Source organism: Euphorbia lathyris, chromosome 6 (genome assembly GCF_963576675.1).
Source record: "Euphorbia lathyris chromosome 6, ddEupLath1.1, whole genome shotgun sequence".
In the NCBI taxonomy this organism is placed as follows: Eukaryota; Viridiplantae; Streptophyta; class Magnoliopsida; order Malpighiales; family Euphorbiaceae; genus Euphorbia; species Euphorbia lathyris.
In genome coordinates this window covers 17,302,162-17,327,176 of record NC_088915.1, presented here as the reverse complement: position 1 = coordinate 17,327,176, position 25,015 = coordinate 17,302,162, and the positions used below count along the sequence as shown (strand labels likewise).

At 35.8% G+C, this 25,015-nt stretch overlaps 1 protein-coding gene across 2 annotated transcripts; it reads right to left on the bottom strand.

The window, feature by feature from the left end:
• Nucleotides 1–3,665: 3,665 nt before the first annotated feature.
• On the bottom strand, nucleotides 3,666–7,009 carry LOC136234047 (uncharacterized). Of its 2 annotated transcripts, none has more exons than XM_066023801.1 (3): nucleotides 6,609–7,009; nucleotides 3,889–4,908; nucleotides 3,666–3,799 (listed from the first exon to the last, which is right to left on the bottom strand). In XM_066023801.1, exons 1-3 carry the CDS (start codon nucleotides 6,892–6,894, stop codon nucleotides 3,786–3,788), a joined length of 1,320 nt encoding a protein of 439 aa, XP_065879873.1. In that variant the 5' UTR covers nucleotides 6,895–7,009; the 3' UTR covers nucleotides 3,666–3,785. The 2 variants fall into 2 exon arrangements, with proteins under 2 accessions (XP_065879873.1, XP_065879874.1); XM_066023802.1 differs by having other exon boundaries at nucleotides 6,651–7,009.
• Nucleotides 7,010–25,015: the final 18,006 nt, after the last annotated feature.

Here is a 25,015-nt window from a genome sequence, read left to right as displayed (position 1 = left end):
ACCAACTAACAATTTCTTAGTAGCAACATCCTCTGATTTATATTTATGGTACAAAGATTCCCATAGTTCCTTTGCCGTTTTCTTGACAATGTAAAGTGCATTAGTCAAGCCATTTAATATATAATTCTAACAAAGGAAGTCAAAGTGTTTCTATGCCTCAATATCTTTGAAGGTGGTATTAACATCTACCTCATCCTCTCTAATGATAGGAGGAGAAGTTGAGTAAATGCTTCGCAATGAAGGACTTAGGATAGGCCGAGACGATCTTAGGGATCAAGATCTACAGAGATAGATCCAACCGACTTCTAGGCCCGAGTCAGACATCATACATAGACAAAATTCTTAGAATGTTAAACATGTATAAGGCTAAGAAAGGATTCGTGCCTATGGGTCAAGCTTGGTAAGAAAGATTGTCCTCAAACAAAGTAGGACATGGAGAACATGCAGAAGATTCCTTATGCATCAACTATATGATCTATCATGTCCATGTTATTTACAAGGCCCAGTGTTGCATTTGCACTGAGCATGACTAGTCGGTAACAGTCAGATCCTGACGAGGAGCAATGGAAGGCAATCATGAAGTACCTTAACCGTGCCAAGGATGTTTTCTTAGTGTTTGGTGGTAAAGAAGAGTTGGAAGTATCAGGTTACACTGCCGCGGGTTTTGAGAATGATAAGGATGAAAACCAATCACAATCTGGTTAAGTTTTTCTCCTGAATAACGGTTCCATTAGTTGGAGGTCCTCAAAGTAGCCCACTATTGTCGATTCTACAACGGAAGCTCAGTACATTGCTGCATTCGACACTGCAAAAGAAGCAATTTGGAACAAGAAGTTCAAAACTAATTTAGGAGTAGTTCCCACTATCTTAAGCCCAGTTAATGTTTTATGTGATAACAATGGTGCCATAGCACAAGCACTAGAGCCTAGGTCACAAAAGATATCCAAACACGAACTTAAAAAGTTTCACCTCACTCAAGAGATCTAGAGAAGAGGTGACATTACATTGTAGAGGGTTGACACCAAGAACAATGTCGCTGATCTGTTTACCAAGGCACTTGCACATCGCCTATATGATGGTCATACTATTGGTAAAACGGATCAGTGATATTATTCTCGGTGTCAACCCTTTGCAATGTAATGTCACCTCTGCTCTGGATCTCCCAAGTGAGGTGAAACTTTTTAAGTACATGTTTGGATCTCTTATGTAACATGGGCTCCAGTGCTTGTGCTATGGCACCATTATTGTCACAGAAAACATCAACTGGGCTTAGGATAGTGGGAACTACTCCTAAATCAATTATGGACTTCTTGATCCAAATTGCTTCCTTTGCAGCATCACATGCAGCTATGTACTCAGCTTCCATTGTAGAATCAACAATGGTGGCCTGCTTGAGGACCTCCAACTAATGGCAGCGCCATTCATGAGAAAAACATAATCAGATTGTGACTGGTTCTCATCCTCGTCAGTCTCAAAATCCGCGTCAGTGTAACCTAATACTGTCCTCTTGACCACCAAACACTAAGAAAACATCTTTGGTACGGTTAATGTACTTTAGGATTGCCTTGATTGCTTTCCAGAGCTCCTCATCAGGATCTGACTGGTATTGACTAGTCATGCTCAGTGCAAATGCAACATCAGACCTTGTACATAATATGGAGTACATGACATATCCTATAACTGATGCATAAGGAATCTTTTGTATGTTCTCCATGTCCTACTTTGTCTGAAGACAATCTTTCTTACCAACATATGACGCATAGGCACGAATCCTTTCTTAGCCTTATCCTTGTTGAACCTTCTAAGAATTTTGTCTATGTACGATGCCTATCTCAAGCCTAGAAGCCGGTTGGGTCTATCTTTGTAGATCCTGACCCCTGAGACCGCCTCGATCTCTCTTAAGTGTTTCATTGCAAAGCATTTACTCAACCGCTGCTTTACGCTTTATAATGTTGGTATATCGCTTCCAATGAGGAGTATGTCATTGACATACAACACTAGAAAACTAGGTAGGCTCCCACTAACTTTCTTATCTGTATTAATCCATATTCAATAATGGTTTTATTGAATCTCTGCTTCCAAGACTTAAATTCCTACTTCAATCCATAAATGGACCTTTGAAGCTTGCAAACTTGTTTAGGATACTTCAAATCGATAAAACCCTCAGGTTGTGTCATGTCACATCCTCGTGTAACTTTCCATTTAGAAAAGTGGTCTTAACATCCATATGTCATATCTCATAGTCATACCATGCAGTTATGGCCATCACTATCCTAATGGATTTGAACATAGCAACTAGGAAAAAGGTTTCATCATAGTAAATTCCTTGATCATTTTTCCACCAGTCGCCCCTTGAAGGTATTATCGGCCTTCAGCTTGAAACAACACCAACAACCTATCGTTTTAACACCCGAAGGTGGATCCACCAAGTTCCACACTTGGTTATCATGCATAGACTGCATCTCATCCTCTATGGCTTTACGTCATTGATCTGAATGCAGGCTTTTAATAGCCTTCTGATATGTCTTGGGCTCCTCTTGATCAATGACCATGAAGTCCCCATCATCAGTCAGGACAAAACTGTACCTCTTTGGTTGACGATGTGTCTTATCAGACCTTCTTATGTAACCGGTTTAGCCTCAGGATTTGTATTGATTCCCAAAGGATCCTCAGCAGTAGCCGCAGGAGTTTGTGAGTCACGAATATTTTATTCTCAGCTCGATTGTGGAAGTAATAACCCTTAGTTTCCTTATGGTAACCCACGAACTAGAATTTGAAAGATTTGGACTCGAGGTTTACACTTGTCAATTTCTTGACATGTGAATCACAACCTCAAATATTCATGAATGAAACATTGGGCTTTCGGCTCGACCATAATTCATATGGTGTTCCTTCAACTGCCTTGCTTGGTGTATTATTAATTATGTGAGCAACAATTTCCAAAGCATATCCCAAAAGAAGATAGGGAGAGTAGCATGACTTATCATTGAGCAGACCATATCAAGTAAGGTCGTGTTCCTCCTTTCTGACACTCCATTCCATTGGAGTGTACCAGGAGGAGTGAGTTGGTATACAACCCCACACTCTCTCAAGAATGAGTCAAAATCTTGGCTCAAATATTCACCCGCTCTATCAGACCGGAGTGCTTTTACTTTCTTGCCAACCTGGTTTTCTACTTCATTTTTAAAGTCTTTGAATCTCTTAAGAGTTTCATACTTGTGCTTCATCAGATACTTATTAGACCGCATACATCCAATAGCTCTGTGGCCCCTTTACCAGTTTTGGTGAAAGGTGCCTTTGTCATCTTGCATCCCAAACAAGATTCACACATGTCATAAAACTGAATGTCGAATGACCCTAGCACTCCACTAGAGTGAAGTCTAGTTATGCGTTTCTCGTTTATATGGCCAAATCGACAATGCCATATATATATAGGATTTAATTCATTAGTCTTAATCCTTTTTGCATTTATGTTATAAATTGAATTACTTTGTTTTGTTTTAGATCAAGAATATATAAACCATTTTCAAGAAATGCAGTTCCATAAACAATGTTGCCACATTGAATAGAAAATTTACCATGTCTAATATTAAAAATAAAACCAGAAATATCCAACATAGAAACTGAAATAATATTCCTACGCCATCACATGTACAAAATAACAATCTCCCATTTCTAAAACTAGTCCACTAGGCATCTCTAAAGGAATACCTCCGATCTCCAAGGCCTCTACATGAGCACCATTACCAACTCGAAGATCAACTTCACCAGATCCCATCAATCTCCTATTTCTTAGTCCCTACACATTTGAACAAATGTGAGTACCACATCCAACATCTAAGACTCGAGATGTAGAAATAACAAGAGTAATTTCAACAACATAAATACCTGAAGCGGCATCCTTGCCCTTCTGCTTCTCCCTTAGCTTTGAACATGTGTTCTTCCAGTGTCCCTTCTCTTTGCACTCATGGCAGATATCATCTGGCAAAGCCAACCTAGCCTTAGGACTTGCCGCCTTCCTAGCCATTGACTTGGCCTTTTGGGCCTTCGCCTTGGACTTGGATTTTCCTATAGGCACATTGCCTTTGTTTACCAGCAGCACTTTAGGAATCCTCTTAAAAGATTGCTCAGCAAGCTTCAGCATGCTGTGCAATTCAACCACAGACTTATCAAGACCTTGCATGTGATAGTGCACGATAAACTGATTGAAGGACTCATGAAGTGATCCTAGAATTATGTCAACTGCTAGTTCGGCAGGTAGTGGTGAGCCAAGCCTTGATAGTGTGTCAATATAGCCCTTCAACTTTAGCACATGCGTGCTAACAGAAGTCCCAGGTTGCATATCAGTACTGCACAATGCCTTTATTGTCAGGTATCTCTCCCGACGAGCTTGATCTTGGAACATCCTTTTGAGTTGATCCATGATCTCATAGGCATGTTGATCCATGAACTGTATCTGAAGATCAGGAACCATGGTACCAAGCATTATGCATGACACATCTATGTCGTCCTTGACATGCTGGTCATACTGCGCCACCATTTCAGCAGTGACACCTAGACCGAAAGGACGAGCTGCTGGCAATGCAGCATTCAGTACATATTCCTTAGACTCGTATCTAAAAACTATTTGCAAGTTCCTAGACCAGTCCATGAAATTTGTCCCTGAGAGCTTTTCATTTTCCAAGAGTGGTCTGAGTGAGTTGTTGCTTGTTGTAGCCGTTAAGTATTTCTTCTGTTGCCATATCTTGAAATTCACACTGGTGAATTTCTCCGGCTGTTCATTGTCGTTCATGGGCGTTGCCACTGGTAACATTAGGTGCGAAGCTTGGGGAGTGACCGATTGGTCATTCTTCAAACGGAAACCACTTTGAGAGTCAAATCCATCACCATTAAAAACCTCAGTCATTTCTGAAATTCCAACGGATTAAGTGAATAATTATAAAATGTTTCATTAAGAAACAAAAATAAACAAGATGTTTTTTGTCCAAGGAGTCATTAAAAAATCCTTTAGTCAAGGTATTCCAAAGGTAAGGTATCATGTCCGCCTCTTAAAGGAAAAATATTTTTTTTATCTTAAGATCAATCCAAAAGAAACGAATAGAAATAAAGAAAAACAGAACTTATAAAATACTTTTGAACCTTTCAACAAGAACAAAAAAATGAAAAATGAATTGTTGAGGACTGCACGAAACAATTCACTTAAAACAGAATTTGTTCGCTATGGAGCAATCGTCTCCCACGATACAACAATACATTTAGTTAAACTCAACTAGATATAAAGAATTATCACAAGAGAATAGAAGCAAGAAGAGGCTCCAAAAATAAAAATAAAAATCAATGTACAAATTAATAGGTCTCATATGTTGGATTTGCACCCTCGACGTGTGTAAAAGTCTTCTAGTTGGATTTGTACCATTGAAAGGTCTCATAAATAAATAAGGAATGTGAGATAATTAATTTTAATTTATTTTCCTAAATAACATCATTGTAAGTGACTTATTTGGAGTATAAATTCTCATATTATTTATCCGTTTTGAATTTATAATATATGATTGGAAATATCACATCTCACATGTGTTAAGTTTAATTTCAAATGAACGACGACGGAAGAACAAAGCTAGAAGAGAGACGTTGATTGAAAATATGAAAACTCATGTTGAAATTGGAAAATTTGAAAGTAATATGCTTTGATTTTTTAATTAATTATGATAATTTTAATCTTTTGTTCTTTAAATTAAATCTCATTGGTTCTTTTTATTATTGTAGTATCTCTAAATTTTATCTCCTTCCTTTATTATATTTCTAGTATTCCTAAATAAATGTCTGCTGTAATTATTTTAGATTTTTTTCACTTTCTTCCAGAATCAGTCGACTCGCCCATTCAATTTCGATTCTGATCGATTCTGCCTATATATAGGGTTCGAAATAGAGCCGACTCGACTCGTTGATAACTACTGTATGTTTATGCCATAAACATAGAGAAGTTTGCAATTATTCTTAGATAATTTCTGTCTCTTTAGCACTTTATCAATAGATAGGGTTCGAAATAGAGCCGACTCGACTCGTTGATAACTACTGTATGTTTATGCCATAAACATAGAGAAGTTTGCAATTATTCTTGGATAATTTCCGTCAAGTCAGCTATATTTCGAGCCATCTCTACAAGGAGAATAGAAATTGATATGAATCGGTGATAATCCATGGAATCAATTGAGTCAACGAATTATGGAAAACAGTGAAAAAAATAAATAAATAATTATGGAGCTATATTTTTATAGATTTTATATAGTATTATTTCAATAATTTTAATACGCTTGAGACTAATTTTTTTTTTCCCTATCCAACTTTTGAAAATTTATCCTCTGCCGCATTGTTAAAATTAATCCCAAATTTAAAAGCCTCGCTGCTATGATCTCCAAATCTTGATTTGACGACTACAACAGTGTTACTTGACTTGGTTTTTCTTTTTTCATGATCAACAAACAACAAAAATACTTCAACATCTTTAATTTCTAAATTTCTATCCGTATGTCAGTAAACATGCCAAACATATGGAATCCAAGCAAATTTACGCAATTTCGTAATACAAAAGGAAGAATAGAAATTACTCTGTGAAGTAGCAAGAGGTTGCGTACTAGAAGTAGTCTGACCTGTAAATTGATCAGAGGAAGGAGAGACTCGACTGAGCAGATCTCGTTCTCGCTTGAATACGTATCCACCAGGCACCGGAGTTTCACTCCGAAGAAACAGAGTGGTGTTGGTTTTGGATCGTTCGGAATGAGTATGAACGCCGGCTCTGTATCCGTTTCCGGATTCGGGGCTAAGGATTGGGTTGGGTTGGAGATCGGATTCTTCATCGGAAGAATTAGAATAGGCATTGCAGATAAGATCCATGGATGCGACTTTGTGAGAGTATAATTGAATCAATTGTATTTGGCTTAATTTATTAGGGTTACAGAAAGTACAAATATATAGGATAGAAACCTAAATTGATTCTAACTCTAATCCTAGAAATACATGATAAGAAAAGAGAGAATTAATTACAATGGAATTCTAAATTATATCTCTTCTGGTAGAGTTTGAACTAATACCAAACAGAATTTATTTGGTTTATGCGCTTATGGACTGAAGTAACTGAAAATAACGGTTACATTATATTTATGAATATTGAATTTTGTCTTTAATTTTGATAATTCAGTCGTTATTGCTATTTACCATTCCCAAATTACTTATTACCGTCCCCATTTCGATAATTTTTTCTTTTTTATAAAAAAAATCGACCAAAATTTGGCGGATCCGGCATCCGCCTAGACCAAATTTTAGCCGATGCAAAATCGTAAACTTTTTAGTGACGAAAAATACTAAATCGTCTAATTTTTTGTGACGAAAAATGCAAAATTTTACAGTTTTTTGTGACGAAAAATGCAAAATTGTCATAAAAGATATACATTATTTTCATGATTTCTTTGATAAAAAAACGTAAATTTTAATGTTTCTGACTTGTAATCATCAATTTTCGGGGTTCGAGTTGTTGCACATCAATTATTTTCATAATTTCAATTATTGTTGTTCGGGTTTGTGATTTTGGAGAAAATTTTCAGTTTTTGATCAAAAGTATGAAAATGGCAAAAAAGTCCAAATGGAAGCGGCAACTAATGAAAAGGGATAGTATTTAGCAACCCACTTTAAATATTGCTTTGTTATGGGAGATGCAGTAAAAATGGTAATTGAGAACTGAAAACATAATTCTATCACAAATATAGTTTTAAATAATATTGAGCAGAGGGTTCAGTATCAACGTTTGAAGTATGTAAATCAGTATAGTTCTCCTAGTTTTCTTGTCTACAATGTGGATGCATGTGTATTTGCCAACGATGGATATAACTCTTTTGGTTTTTTGTTCGTGACCAATTCGGATATTGCAGTTATGTTTCTTTCTACGGTCTCTTCGACCTTGAATTATCCGAAACTTTGGCATTTAAAGAAGCCTTTAGTTGGATTAAACTCAAATAGCAGTGGAGTTGAGCTTCAGTCTGATTGTTTTTCAGTGATACAAGCTATTAACAATCCTGTTTCGATTTATTCTTACCTCTCTGATGTCATTCATGATTGTATTATTTTACTTAGAGACATAGACAATTGTTCTATCTCATTTATTAAACGTTCAGCGAATGAATACGAGCAGTCACCGTTAAATCTGTGCATGGTGTGCGAGACTATCTGTTTTTTAATAATATTCTTTATATTGATTTGATCTAATAAATTTATTATTTTTCATAAAAAAAAGTTTTCAATAGTTGTATTGATGGGAAGTTTTAATTTTTGGTTTTGAGGATATAAATTGTCAATTTAAAGTTGATTACTTTTATAAATGATTTTTATAGGCTTAATATCTGCCCAGCCCCCTCAAGTGGTCCCAATACTAAAACTGAACCCCCGAACTTAGACTTGTGACAACTAACCCCTTTAACTTGCTTATTTGCAACAAACAACTCCTCAAATTGCTCAATTGGAACAAACAATTCCTCAAGTTGCTTATTTAGAACAAATAACTACTAAACCCAAAAAAACATTCAACATAATATTACATCGGAAATAAAAGATTTCAAAATATCGGATGCTATATCTAACTAATCTACTGATACATTAACTAAAGGGCAAAAAAACTCCTAAAACAACCTATTTAAGGGTTTATTTGTTTCAAGTAAGCAAGTTGAGGGGATTAGTTGTCACAAGTCTAAATTCGGGGAGTCAATTGCAGTATTGGAACAACTTGAGGGGGTTTGGAAGGTATTAAGCCATTTTTATATTAATGAAGATGTAAATTAAGTTATTTATGTTAATAATGATCAGATTATAGGTCTGATTTTGTTTTGTTAAGCTAAACCTTTTGAATTGTTTCTAAAACTTAACATTGTGATTATTCAGAAATCAGGTTTATTTGGTTTGAAACTAGGCCTAATACACAAATAACCCCCTGAACTTGTCCAAATGTTGCAACTGCCCCCTACAACTTTCAATTGTAACAACATACTGTAAGTACAAAAGAGGAACAGAATAACTTATCGGAATGCAAACGCTGTGTCGTGGACAGAACCACTGCGTTGAAAACGATTACGGCAGACTCTGGTGCAATCTGGAAGTCCGATCGTCAACCAAGGTTAACACAGCAAGCGCCGTCCTAGTGCACTCTAGGGCGAAGATTTGGAACAGCAAGTTTTGAATGCCCAGAGAAGAAATATTGATTGGTGATGAAAATCGTAATTGTGTGTAAAAACTATATTTCCAGAAACTCTTTTTATTGAAGTTGAAAAACTGAACGTTGTAGTGGGCAACGTTGTGGAGAGAAAAACGTAGTGTTGAGTAAGAATAGGGATAGTGGAGATAGACTTGTAACTTCTTTAGAAATAGTCAAAAGGTTTAAAATATTAAAAGGCCAAAAATAAAATTCGGGCCCAGTCCAGTCGGGACGGGCGGGCGTCGCGCGAACGAACGAACGAGCGCGCGTGTGGTTTATTTTGTAAAACCCACTTAACATAATTTAATAACACATAAAGCCCAACCCAATTTAAACCTTTCAACTTCCTCACAAGTTTCCCATGTGGGATACATAAAGTAGCAAGAGTAGTGACAAATGACTAAAAGACCATTTTCCTATTTCCCTTAAATCTCCAACAATCCCCCACAAATGGCTCTTTAGTAAAACAGTTTGAAAATAAATCTTTTCTGGGCATAAAGTTACAGATTTTAAAAACTTAAGCATCAATATCTTTCGATTGAATTGATACATAGTGTTGTGAGGCAACATGTTATAGTTTTAGAAGTGAATTGCTCTTGAACTTCTACAATTGTAACTGAGACCCTCATAACACGTTAAGAAAACCTTTAAACAAAATTTTGCTGTTCCGCGATAAAAACAATAGCGCTTTTAATGGCCATGCGCGCACCTTGGATCTCATGAGTGCTCTAGAAAGACAGCCCAAAGTCTTTCATAGAAGGCGGCCCACCCTCACACACATGTAGGTGATCTCCATAAGAGATCATTAAGAGTTTCTCATAACTCAACCTCAAAAGGAGCATCCATCAAGTTCATATAAATGAACCACCACACCACGGGCTATGGATTATACACACACTATCACTAGTCATAGGAATGGGTAAAATATAGTGTATAAAAAGATAGTATGGTTTCGTTTGACCACGTATGGTATCCACCATATTTTCTTTAATCAGTGGGCTTTAGGCCCATTCCCCTCGACGTTTCTAGAACCATTCTTCTAGGTAACCCTTTGGTGAACGGATCAACTAGATTCTTCTCTGATCTCACAAAATCTAAGGCAATTACCCCATGTTTCAAGAGTTGTCTTAATGCACTATGTCTAATGCGAATGTGTCTTTTCTTTCCGTTGTAGACACTGTTTTTTGCAGTACCCATGGCTGCCTGTGAATCACAATGAAGTGAGATAGGTGCATTAGATCTCCCCCACAATGGGATATATGCCAATAAACTTCTCAACCAATCTGCTTCTTGACTAGCTAGTTCTAGTGCTATAAATTCTGATTCCATGGTTGAGCGTGCAATACAGGTTTGTTTACATGATCTCCAAGAGACGGCACCACCACCCAAAACGAAAACATAACCATTAGTGGAACACACCAAATCATTTTTGGATGACCAGTTTGCATCACTATATCCTTCTAAAACAGCAGGAAATTTATTAAAATGCAAATTAAAGTTCATGGTACCTCTCAAGTATTTAAGTAAACGACGAAGTGCATTCCAATGTTCATCATTTGGATTGTGAGTATATCTAATCAATCTATTTACAGCATATGCAATGTCAGGTCTAGTATGAGTCATTAAGAACATAACACTCCCAATAATCTTAGCATATTCTTCTTGTGAGACACTATGTCCTTTATTTTTAGTAAGACATATGCTAGGATCATAGGGTGTTCTAGCTGGCACTACATCAAAGCTATCAAACTTTTTCAATAACTTCTCAACATAATGTGATTGTCCTAAAGAAAAGCCATTTACAGTTTTTGTAATTTTGACACCAAGAATTACATCAGCTTTTCCTATGTCTTTCATGTCAAATTGTGATGATAAGAAGGCTTTGGTGTTATTTACTGCTTCTAAATTAGTGCCTAAGATAAGCATATCATCCACATAAAGACATACAATCACATAATTTGATCCAAATGATTTAGAATAAACGCATGTATCTGATCCATTAACTACGTACCCATCAGAAAGTAGAGTGGAGTTAAACTTTTCATACCATTGTTTGGGTGCCTGTTTCAGGCCGTACAATGACTTCCTCAGTTTGCATACCTTATCTTCCTGACCGGGTACAACATTTCCCTCAGGCTGTTGCACATAGATTTCTTCTTCTAAATCACCATTTAGAAAAGCTGTTTTTACATCCATCTGATGTACCACCAAATTATGTATTGCTGCAATTGCAATTAAGATTCTAATAGTAGAAATTTTAGTAACAGGAGAGTAAGTATCAAAATAATCAATTCCTTTCTTTTGACTATAGCCCACGACAACTAATCTAGCTTTGAACTTTTCAATGGATCCATCAGGTCTTCTTTTCCTTTTGAAGATCCATTTAAGTTTTATAGTTTTGGACCCTTTAGGCAAGGAGACTAGATCCCAAGTGTGATTGACCATAATAGAGTCTAATTCATTTTTTATAGCCTCTTTCCAAAAATTAGCATCTACAGAGGTCATGGCCTCGCTATATGTCTTAGGATCTTCTTCTATTAGATAGGCAGACATAAAAGCATCATCTATTCTATCTGAATTTTCTAGCAGAAAGGAGGAAACAAAGTCGGGTCCAAAACTATTAGCTATTTTTCTTCTTTTACTTCTTCTAGGTTCATGTTCACATTCATCATGTTTGTTCAAATAACTAGAAGCTGGAGAATCACTAGCAGGCATAGAATTAGAGGGACCAACATTATCACATAAAAGATTTTTCTTCAAAGGAAAATTATTTTCAAAGAATTCTGCATCTCTAGATTCACATATGGTATAGTCATTTAGTGTCATAAATCTAAAGGCAGCACTATTAGAAGCATATCCAATAAAAACACAATCAAAGGTTTTTGGCCCTATGTTGGGTTTTCTAAAAGACGGGAAAGCGACTTTAGCAAGACAACCCCATACTCTCAAGAAATTTAAATTAGGCGAAAACCCCTTCCAAAGCTCATAAGGAGTTTTGTCCAATTTTTTATGAGGAACTCTATTTAAAATATAGCATGCAGACAAAACAGCCTCCCCCCACATATTATCAGACATACCAGAGCTAATCAACATGGCATTCATCATTTCCTTAAGCGTTCTATTTTTCCTTTCAGCTACACCATTTTGTTGTGGTGTATATGGCGCACTAGTCTCACGTATAATGCCATTTTCTTCACAAAAGGTTTTAAGGAAATTAGTTCCATATTCTCCACCTCTATCAGATCTAAGCCTTTTTATTTTTCTATCTAACTGATTTTCTACTTCCATTTTATATTTTAGAAACATACTTTCAGCCTCATCTTTTGATCTTAAAAGATATACTTTGGTGTATCTAGAGAAGTCATCAACAAAGGTCATATACCATCTTTTACCACATCTACTAATGGAATTCTTAAAGTCAGCTAGATCAGAATGAATTAATTCAAGCAATTCAGTACTTCTCTTAGTAACAGATAGAAAAGGCTTTTTGGCAAATTTAGCTTCTACACAAATAGAACATTTTCTTTCGTGCTCAGAATTAACAATTTCAATAACATGCATATTTTTTAACCTTTTAATAGAAGCATAATTCACATGCCCTAATCTACCATGCCAAACATCCAAAGACTCACATAAATAAGCCGAACCAGAAGAACTTGCATTAATTCCAACAGAGTTAACATCAATAGTGTTCATGATAAAGAGTCCATCACCTAGGTACCCTTTCCCTACAAAGGTCCCATTCTTAGTAAGAATCACTTTATCAGCCTCAAAAGTAATTTTTAGACCAGCCTTATTCAATAAACTACCAGAGATAAGGTTCCTACACAGTGAAGGCACATACAAAACATTATTCAAAGACAAACTTTTTCCAGAAGTTAATTTAAGTAAGACTGTTCCTTTACCAACAACACCAGCAGTTGCGGTGTTACCCATGTAGACGCACTCTCCATCAGCAGCATCTTCAAAATGATGAAACAACTCCCGGTTAGAACAGAAATGTCTGGTAGCTCCAGTGTCCAGCACCCAGTCAGTTTTGTTTTCCACCAGATTCGATTCTACCACCACAGCAGCAATGATTTCACCGTTCTCCACCAAATTGGATTGTCCGGTAGGCTTTGAGTTTGCATTCTGATTTGAATTCTGCTGGTTCTTCCTTTGGTAACATTGAAATGCTCTGTGCCCGGGTTTTCCACACACAAAGCATTCAATCTTTCGCTTTTGGACCTTTCCATGTTTGAAGGACTTATTCTGGTTGAAGCCTTTCTGGGACTTAGTTGCATTGCCTTTTGATCTGTCTTTTGAAATCACAGCAGATTCAACCACATTAGCATTAATAGAAACAGAAATAGAGGAAAGCTGCTTATCTTTAATTCTGTTTGCTTCTTCAGTTCGCATATGACTGACAAGCTCCTGAAGGCTGAAATCTTTCTTTTTGTGCTTCAGGTGGTTTCTGAAGTCACTCCAGGAAGGAGGAAACTTCTCCAGCAGAACGTTGGCTTGAAGCATGTCGCACATATTCATTCCCTCACTGAGAACCTCAGCAACCAGATTCTCATATTCGTGAATCTGATCAATGATCGGTTTCTGATCAACGATCTGATAGTGTAGCCACCTGCCAACAACATACTTTCTTTTTCCAGCATCATCAGACCCATACTTATCTTTTAATGAGACCCAAATTTCTTTCGCAGACCTTTTGTTCACAAATATATCGAACAGTGGATTCGACATATGATTTAGGAGATGTCCTCTGACTGTTTTGTTATCTTTTTCGTATTTAGCAGACTGGTTATCGTATTGCTGAACAATAAGGGACATAGCAGGACCGTTTGGGTCGACAGGGGGATCAGAAAGAACAACATAATCAAGGTCTAATTGTTCAAAAAATATAAGCATTTTCTGAGACCATCTTTTGTAATTGAGACCGTCTAATGGCTCTAATTTTGAGAGATCGGGAATATTTTTCGAGATTAGAGCAGACATGATGACGGACAGAAATAATCGTTTTCAAATTGTAAGTACAAAAGAGGAACAGAATAACTTATCGGAATGCAAACGATGTGTCGTGGACAGAATCACTGCGTTGAAAACGATTACGGCAGACTCTGGTGCAATCTGGAAGTCCGATCGTCAACCAAGGTTAACACAGCAAGCGCCGTCCTAGTGCACTCTAGGGCGAAGCTTTGGAACATCAAGTTTTGAATGCCCAGAGAAGAAATATTGATTGGTGATGAAAATCGTAATTGTGTGTAAAAACTATATTTCCAGAAACTCTTTTTATTGAAGTTGAAAAACTGAACGTTGTAGTGGGCAACGTTGTTGAGAGAAAAACGTAGTGTTGAGTAAGAATAGGGATAGTGGAGATAGACTTGTAACTTCTTTAGAAATAGTCAAAAGGTTTAAAATATTAAAAGGCCAAAAATAAAATTCGGGCCCAGTCCAGTCGGGACGGGCGGGCGTCGCGCGAACGAACGAGCGCGCGCGTGTGGTTTATTTTGTAAAACCCACTTAACACAATTTAATAACACATAAAGCCCAACCCAATTTAAACCTTTCAACTTCCTCACAAGTTTCCCATGTGGGATACATAAAGTAGCAAGAGTAGTGGCAAATGACTAAAAGGCCATTTTCCTATTTCCCTTAAATCTCCAACACATACCCCTTAACTTGTCCAATTGTAAAACACAACTCCAAATTGCTGACATAGACTGCAATTGAAGAAACACGTAAAATACAAAATCTGCAACGCTCGTGGAGTATGATAATCAGATCTTTGGCGTGATACGAATCTGGGGAAACTTTTTTATGGTTCCTTCAAATACGGGGTAAAAAAATTCCCAATTTGGGGTTATGTTTTACAATTGGACAAGTTTAAGGGGTAAGTTGTTACAATTGAAAGTTGAGGGGGACAGTTGCAACATTTGGACAAGTTCATGGGGTTATTTGTGTATTAGGCCTTGAAACTATGTTGTGTGATAACAATAATGCTTTCTACATGGCTTTTTCGAAGTTGTTACCGGGTAATTATTTAGCTAGAAATTAAAAGATTGTGGAGATTAGAGAGGCTTTTAGTTGGCCCAAAAATTATGGCTTGGACAGTTGAAACTAATGCAGCAACAGTGGTCGAGCATCTTAGACAAACGCATTTTTGGTCATCATATGGACTTATTTTAGAGGACTGTAAATCTCTACTTTCTTTTTTACATGACGTTAGTGTCAAGTTTGCAGGTTATTTTATGATGTGAATACGAACTAGCTAAAGATGTAAATTCTATGCCAGAACTTATGGAATTGTTGGATTAACCACCAAATTTTGTCTACTTTGTACTTTGATTTGCATTAATATATTATCTTTTTCTTCAAAAAAAAAAAAATCTAAACATACAATTTAGCGGTTAATAACAATTTTACCCATAACATTATAAATAATATAATTATACCATTTTAAGATATATAATTATACTGCTTTAAAAAAAAAAATATATATATATATAATTATACTCTTAAAGTTTACAAGTTGAATTAATTTTTTTACTTGCAATTATATTCTAAATCTTTATAAATTTTGTTACTCCATTCATACGTCATATTATTACTTATCATAGTAACAAATTAAATATAGCGTACACATGGAAAAAAAGTTAAAAAATATATCTTGTCTAAAAGTTACAAAGCTTAAGAGTGTAATAAAAAAAAACCTAATTGTTAAGAAACTCTCGTCTTCTTAATCAAAGTTCCAGAGCTTTCTTTGGGCTTTCTTTATTGATAAATTTTTTGTTGATATATTATGGTAGATGCGGTATTTTATTATTTGTTTGTAGTTTTTTGTTCTTTCTCCATTTGTTGGTGGTTGTGATGTGTCCGTATATGGGATGTTGGCGTCTGTTGAGTGTTATCATGTTTTCCTTCATGGAAAAACATAAATTTTTTGTTTAAGATCACATAGATCTGATCTGACTCATTGGAAGATCTCGAAGTATTCTTGGAGAAAAAGATTATGAAGTTTATTATGGGTGGAGCGTGTTTCTCATGGCTGTGTCAAAAGCAGTTTCAAACACTGCATACTATTGCTCTATCACGATCTATGATATTGAAGATGCAGATTCAAGCTTCTCTAATATACTTTTAAATTGTAATTTTTTAATTACTTATACTAAGATGTATTTTTCTTATAAATGACACAATTATTTTTCTTCTAAAAAAATATAATAAAATCCCAAATCTCATTCCGATAACATTGGGAGTATAGCATTTCACTATATCATTTTTCCTTTCACATGACACAAGATACATGACAGACATTTGTTTTCATGTCGTCTGAATATTTTTCGTGACAGTATTTTAAATTTGTCATCTGAAAGCGTAATTAAAAACGCGCTCGATCCACATGTGGCGTTCCGATGACAGAATCCTATCATCCAAAGAAAACGTGCGTTTTTGTTAAATTTCACTTGCTCATCAGATGACACCTGCAATAAATGACTGTCATTGTATGAGGAAAACAAAAAAAAAACGGCAAATGAAATTTCACTTACGCGGCCATATACCAAATTTAGGCGCTCGATGGTTTGACTAAAATTTCAGCTCATATATAAACCCTTTCTCTCATCCAAAGCCCCATTTTAGGTTACACAATCTTCATCCCTCTCATCTCTCTCTATATCCATGGTTGATTCCTACATGCAATCAGTGAGCTCGAAACACGGTACTGGTAAGGATCTATTGATTTTCATTGTTCCTTACTCTATCTTTTCCTCATCCGATTTACTTTTGTGTATGTCGATTTCAGCAGCTGGAATAAGGATCTATTGATTTTTAGACCTATCGTTGAAATGATTAGATCTCTCGCTTAGATACACTGATTTTATTGTATTCATTGTTAGATTCATGGCTGAAAAGCTTGAGTCTTTATCTTTTTTAACCTAGGGCAATATAGTGTCTGATGCTGAAGATGTTTTGATTCCTTTTTATTTGAACATAATATTTGCAGGGATAATAAGAATGATACATGGGAAAGGCTGACTGAAGAGATTGTCAATCAGCTCTTGCGTTTAGCATATGGGAAGATTTCTTTAACTTATTGAGTATATATTATTGTTATGTTGGTTTGAACTGATTGGTTGCATGTATGATGTTGTCGTGGGTGGTGCTGCTGATATAGGTTTACAATATATCTTCCACTTGGCTTGTTATCTGATTGAGTATGTGTATGTGTATGAAGCATGTTGGCTTCTTTATACTTAATGTTCTGTTTAGGAAGCTAGAACTCATTGAGTATATGTATGATGTTGTGGGTGATGCTACTGAGATAGGTTTACAATGTACCTTCCACTTGGCTTGTTATCTGATTGAAACCATTAAGAATGGTGATGAGTTTTCGATGCTACCAGCATAAGTTATGAACTTGTGGTTAGAGCATCGCAAACTTCATCATCGTGCTCACTTTTCAACGATTACAATCCAAGTGGCAAGTATATTATAAAGGGTTATGTATGTGCATTGCTATTAACTGCTTGCTTGAATACCTTAACCATGCATGGAGTGATTGGTATGAATGTGAGTTATATTGCTATGAAATGATTGGTATGTGCATTGCTATAGAACTATTTAGGAAGCTAGAACTCATGGGAATACTCTTATACCTACAAGCTATACTGCTAGAACTGATTGAGTATGTGTATGAAGCACATGTTGGCTTGTTTTATGTTCTGTTTAGGAAGCTAGACTGATTGAGTATGTGTATGAATGTTCATTGGGCATGTAGCTCATTAGGCATAGTCTAACAATATAAATGTTCATTATGATATGGGAATACTCTTATAATATTCCTTTTCACTTGGCTTGTTAATGTACAAAAAAAGAATTCAGCATGGTGATAGGTTTATGATGCATTCAGCACAAAGAGAGTCCCTTGTGGTGACAACATTATAAACCTCATTACCAAGTTCATTGTTCAACGACTACAATCCAAGTGGGAGGAACATTGTAAAAGGGTCAATTTAGGCTGCTTGCATGTTCTGATATGCCTTGCAAATGATAAGATGTCTTTTGATATGACTTGAATATATATATACATACAAACTGAATAGCAAGCTCTACGTTGTATTACAAAAGGGGGGGATGAGTGTTGCCTTTCGGTTGTAATTGAAGTTACAAAGCTCCTTTACTATCTTGACTAAGAGAAAGGAAATTTTGAATTCGAATGAGAACCACATTTGGAGCTCACATTGCCTTTTGATTCTCTTTTCACTTAGTCAAAATAGTTTAGGAGATTTGGACACCCTCATATCCACCTTGCATACTCCTCAGTCCATCTCTAGGCGAGCACATCATACACTTCCCTGTTACTGAGGTATTGTTCAGCAACTGCTTGTTGCCTAGGAAATGGCACCTCAATGTGGGGTTGTAGTAGTAGATCATATATGTGCCACAACAGCTACAAAATGCATAGAATAATTAGAAAATAAACATGATTAAGTGTTTATCAAATGAAATAGATAAATGGTGGCATATCTATACCGTGGTACTGGGAAAGGGAGGGCGAGTAAGGAGACGGGGAAAATGAATCATCCATTGAGGAGCCACGCTAGGATGATAAATCTTATTCCGGAAGCAAAACTGAGAATAAGAAGAGACATTGATTAGTGTATGTGTATACAATGTCATGTAGGTTCATATATCTTAAGGAGATAAGTTAATATTACTGTTGGAGGTCTGTTTGGGAAATCCGGAGGGTAGCTGATTCTGATTTCAAATACACCCCTTTCATATGGGGTGTACTGTGGGCCTTTTATTCTGATCGACCATTTGAAGAAGTTATCATCTAGAGGACTTGTTATCATCCAAGATAAGAAGAATCATTACAAGTAAACAGAAGAAACCAGGAAGAGTTGAAGAACAACATATGGATTGACATACCATCGATGGCCAGAAGCCATCCTGGGCTCTCAATGTACAGTTTCTCCATCTCAGCAATTATCTGTTGTTGAACAAGTGCAAGGTGATCCATTGTATAATGTAAGTTTTCTGGGCTGAATGGACACTGAATGATTGTGATGCTTGTTATTTATAGTGATATGATAGTGGTGGCTAAGTGAAAGGTCGTGAAAAGGGAAAGGTCTTTAATTAGTGCGGTTAGGGTTATGTGTAATGATGCTATGTATTAATGACCTGCATTGGGTTTTGCAGATACCAAGACTTTGTGATTATAGACCTAATAATGACTCCAAGATATGGATACATGAATTGATCGATTTTATTTCAGAATTTGGATATATATGTATTGGTTATTTTTTTAGTTTTAATTCAGGAATGTATGTGTACAAATGTTCATATTTGAGTATGTTAATTATTCAGGTAAAAACCAGAAATCCATATGAAGAAGAAGGCAAAAAGTGACATTTTAATTTTAAAAAATGTCATATAAAGAACAATAAAAAGACATTAAAATAAACGAATATGTCATCTGAAAATAAATCTTTTGACATGATTGATTAAGACATATGCCATCTAAAACAAGCTATGACGACAGAAATTATTATACGAATGTCATCGCAAATTAAATATGCCAATTTCCCACACGTAAACTTGACGGTTTTAATTATTAGTATGTCATATGATGTCATTAAAGGTGATGGTAATAATAAATAAGCTGCATCGTAATAAAGATTAATATGATAGTACGCAAATAGGATAATGTCATGTGTCGTACCATCACATGACAGAACCTAACCGTCGTCTGAAGGGGCAACAGACGATAGCGAGTCCCGTGATAGATTTATATCTCGCGGGACGACGGTTTTTAACCATCGTCTAAAGGGGGTTTTGGCGTAGTGTTTTGTAAAATTGTATTTCCATTCCAAATCTCATTAGATATAGAGGGGTAAATTACACTCATATTCATTGAAATTTTATCGTTAATATTATGTTCATTAAATTTCAAAATGAAATGTAAAAGTAATTCAACTTTAGTTCATTAACATGATTACACTTATATCAGTAAATGACCTCAAAATAAAAGTGGATAACCTCAAATTAAAAAAGATCAATAATTAAAGTTGTTTCGAATCAAATTTATTATAAAATTACATTTTCAATTTTTCAAAATAACTATTTTTTGAGTTTTCTCTCTCTAAAACATTCTGTTGGATAAAAATATTTTTTTTTGTAAATAAAAATATTGGTATAAAATTAAAATAAAGTTGAAAAAGAAATAAAAGTGAAATAATGAAAATAGAATAAAAGAGAAAACCAATTCCAACTCTTATTTTTTTAGCATTAGAGATCTTAAAAAAAATCTAAATTTTCAAGGCACCAAATGATGGAATTTCTTACATAAAATCATGCATCTCCTTATTGAAACGAAGTCAATGAGTATTTGTCGAGCTCAAACAGAATCATATAGAGGGAGTTATGGTAAATTGAAAATTGTTGTTTACAACTAAAATCGACGCCCATTTTTCAGCACCACATCACCCCTTGAAAGCCTATTTTTCGAAGCACCAAGCAAATGAATTGTGCTGCAACTACATGAAATCTTGCATATACTGACTGAGACAAAACTAGAGAATATTTAGGGAGCCAAAACGAAGTCGAATTGAGTGAGATATGATCAGTTGAAAAAGACATATCTTCAAAAAAAAAATGTGGTTTAATTTGCAAATCCTATTTTCCAGCTCGCAACCTTTACTAACCTGTATTTTTTTTTGCTTCAATTCTTTAAAATTAAAGTATTGGGATCATGAGTAGTGATTATAGAAAGTCATAAGTGATACGAGTTAAAAATTTCATCTATAAATTGACCATCAATTCTTCATTTCAAAACCCCAACCAACAGAAACCAAAACTGAATACAAACTTTTTCTCTTTCAAATTATTTTTAAAATTCTCCCTTCTAGCCATCAAATCTTGTTTTCCAAGCTTTAATCTTCATCTTCAAGCTCTCGATTTCGTTTCCTAATGTTCAATTCAAACGCTTCATTAATATACTATTGTTGTCTTCTCCAAAGCTTCAGAATCAACACTCAACTCAAACTTCCAATTTCATTTTTATAACTTTTAAATAACCAATATTACTCTTAATTTTATTTTTCAAACCTTTAATTTGCTCCAACGTAATTACCCATCAATCCAATCTCGATTCTTAAATTGGTATATGTTGAGTTAGTATAATCACGTGAACAGCACATGTCATAGAGGACACTTGTAATGTTTTGATTGGTTTTTCTTTTTGTGTGTATGTTGCCGTTATATATAAACGGATTTTCTTTTCCTTTCAAATCACTCTGTAATTCCGATCTATTTCTATGAATAAAAAGCTTCAGCACAAGCTTTTCTTCATGGTATCAGAGCATTGGTTGTTGATCCGGTGATCGGAGAGGCATGCCACCTAAACAACAACGCTCATATGCAGCGATTGTGAAACGATCTGTCACAAGTGAAGATCCGAGTGATACAGAGGTAGAAGACGCGATTGCAACAGATTCGTTGAAGTCAGATCCAGAAGAAGTTATGGCTACGGGCACTCAAGGTACGAACAATAATCAAGATAATACTAACTTGATTTTGACTAGTACTGTGTTTACTGGTGGAAACTACATCATATGGAGAAGATCTCTAATGTTAGACATGAACGCTAAGAGGAAGTCAAAGTTTATCCTCACCGATGATAAACCGAAGGATAATACATCCGAGGAATATCTCCGGTGGAAGGAAAATGATGATTTAATCATCTCATGGATTTTAAACACTTTGCACAAGGGTGTTTGTATTTGCGAAAACGGCTAGGCAACTATGGCAAGAACTCGAGCAGAGGTATGGCGAGAGTAATGGACCTCTGATCTTCAAGTTACGCAAAGAAATTAGTCGTATGACGCAAGGAAATCTATCCTTAGTTGATTTTTTCAACAAAATCAAGCAGAAATGGGATGAATATGGAGATATAAAGCCTCCTATCACTTGTTCTTGTGGTGAGGCAATGAAGAAGATCCTGGATCAGGTTGAGGAAGAGAAATTGATGCAGTTTTTGTCTGGCTTGAATTCTGAGTTTGATCATATTCGTGATCAAATTCTTATCACTGAGCCTTTACCTACAGTGAATCGTGCATTTTCAATGCTTAGTAAAGTAGAGAAGCAGCGAAGCATGGATGATGATTCTAAGCCTGAATTTGTGAACAACACTACTACTAATCATAAGTCTTCGTCTAGTGGAGGAAACAAGTATACGAACAAGAAGAATGGAGGCACAAATCGTGAATATCAAAGCAAGGAAGATAAATTTTGCACTCACTGTAGAAAAAGTGGTCATGACAAACAGGAATGCTTCAAGATTATAGGCTATCCTGATTGGTTTAAAGGCAAAAAATCTGGAACTAAGCATCAAGCTCATGCTGTACTTGATCATAAGTCTCCATTGGATGATTCTGATGAAGATTATGAAGATGACAAACAGTCAGTTAAGTCTATGGTGCAAAAGGAGATACAAAAAGCTTTGAAGGGGAAGTATGTTCAAGAAAACAACAGTAAGGGCGACAGTAAGGGCGATTTTTCAGCTTTTGCAGGAGTTAGTGCTGCAGGTATGAAAAATGCTTTTGATTCTTATGATAATTGTGCTTGGGTGGTAGATTCTGGTGCTACAACTCATATGACATATCATAAGAGTTTGTTGCATAATGTTGTTCAACTTGAGAAACCTAGAAAAGTTTATTTTCCTACTGGAGAAGCACAGTTGATAGACAGTGTAGGAGATATTGTTTTTGATAATGGTTTTAAATTGATGAATGTGTTATATGTCCCTAAGTTCCAATACAATTTAATGTCAGTCAGTAGATTGTTAGTTGATCAGAGAATTGGAGTTAGTTTCTTTGACAACTATTGCATATTGCAGGACCAGGATGGTAAAAGAGTAATAGCTGTTGGCAAGTTGCAGGGAGGTCTATATTACTTAAATAAGGAGTCATTTGGTGATGCAATTATAGATAAGTATAATCAATCTTCTGATTATTCCAGTTTATGTGTTGGTAGTAAAGATAAAATTGTGGATGTATGCACTTGGCATTTGAGGTTGGGACACTTGTCTGTTACTAGAATGCAACATGTGAAAGACATAGTTTCATTGAATAAAGAACAATTATGCAATATTGCTCATTGTGATGTGTGTTTAAGAAGTAAACAAGTTAGACATTCTTTTAATGACAGTGTTACTAAAACTGAGCATATTTTTGAAGTGATGCATATGGATGTTTGGGGACCATATAAACAAAAGGCTGTTACTGGGGAGAGATTTATATTGACCATTGTTGATGATTTTTCTAGGGCTATGTGGGTAGTATTGTTTAAGTCTAAAGATCAAGTTCCTAGTCTAATAGAAAGTTTTTGCAATTTGGTCATTACTCAATTTGAAACCAAAATCAAAACAATTAGGACTGATAATGGAACTGAGTTTTATCAGCCAACATACTCAGTCTATCTTGAAGAAATTTGGTATTATACATCAGAAGACTTGTATACATACTCCTCAACAGAATGGTACTGTAGAGAGAAGGCATAGAAGCCTTACTATGGTTGCCAGGGCTTTGCTTAAACAAGCTCATTTGCCATTGAAATTTTGGGGTGAAGCAATGTTGCATGCTGCAGTGATTATTAATCTGTCTCCTACCAGGGTTCTTGCTTGGAAGACTCCCTATGAAATGTTATATCAGCACAGTCCTGATTACAAAATGTTGAGGGTTTTTGGCTGTCAAGCTTATGCTGTTAATACTGATGTTGCTAAAGGGAAATTTGATGATAGATCACATCAGTGCATCTATTTAGGCTGTTCACCAGGACAAAAAGGCTGGAAGTTGTACAATATGACTACACATAAGATATGTGTATCTAGAGATGTGGTGTTTGTGGAAAATATATTTCCAGGTTCTCAGCTGCAGAAAAATTCAATCCCTACAGAAGATTTTGCACCTCCCAGTCCTGAAAATGAAGTTATTTTTGAGGACGAAATAGTGAATGAAGAAGAAGGGATGACTGATACGCAACAAGAAGACTCACAAAATACAGATGAAGTAGAAGAGGAAGTGTTCAATCCTGCTTATTCTCCACAACAACAGTTACCTGTATTAAGGAGATCCACCAGAATACCTAAGCCTCCAGCTTGGACGGCTGATTTTATTACTAACCTTGTTTCTTGTTCATTATTTTCAAGCAGGAATCCTACTTCTTCTGTCTACACAGAGTCTTATACAGCTTTCTTGAGTAATATCACCATTGTTGCAGAGCCAACTACTTATACAGAAGCTTGCAAAAATGTTGAATGGATAAAGGCTATGCAAACAGAATTAAATGCATTAGAAGACAATGGTACTTGGCAGTTAACCACCTTACCAAAAGGGAAGAAAGCAATATCGTCCAAGTGGATTTTCAAAGTCAAGTATAATGCTGATGGTACCTTAGACAAGTATAAAGCTAGATTAGTGGCAAGGGGATATAACCAGAAGTGGGGAGTTGATTATCAGGATAGTTTTTCCCCTGTAGCTAAGGTAGTCACTGTTAGAGTATTCTTGGCTGTAGCTGCTTATCATGGATGGGAAGTTTATCAGATAGATGTAAATAACGCTTATTTACATGGATACATTGAAGAGGAGCTGTACATGGTACCACCTGAAGGGTATGCGAAAGCGCAGAAAGGGGAAGTGTGCAAGTTAGTAAAATCTCTTTATGGCCTCAAGCAAGCAGGGCGTCAATGGAATAAGGAGTTTACTTTTACACTGCTGAGTATGGGTT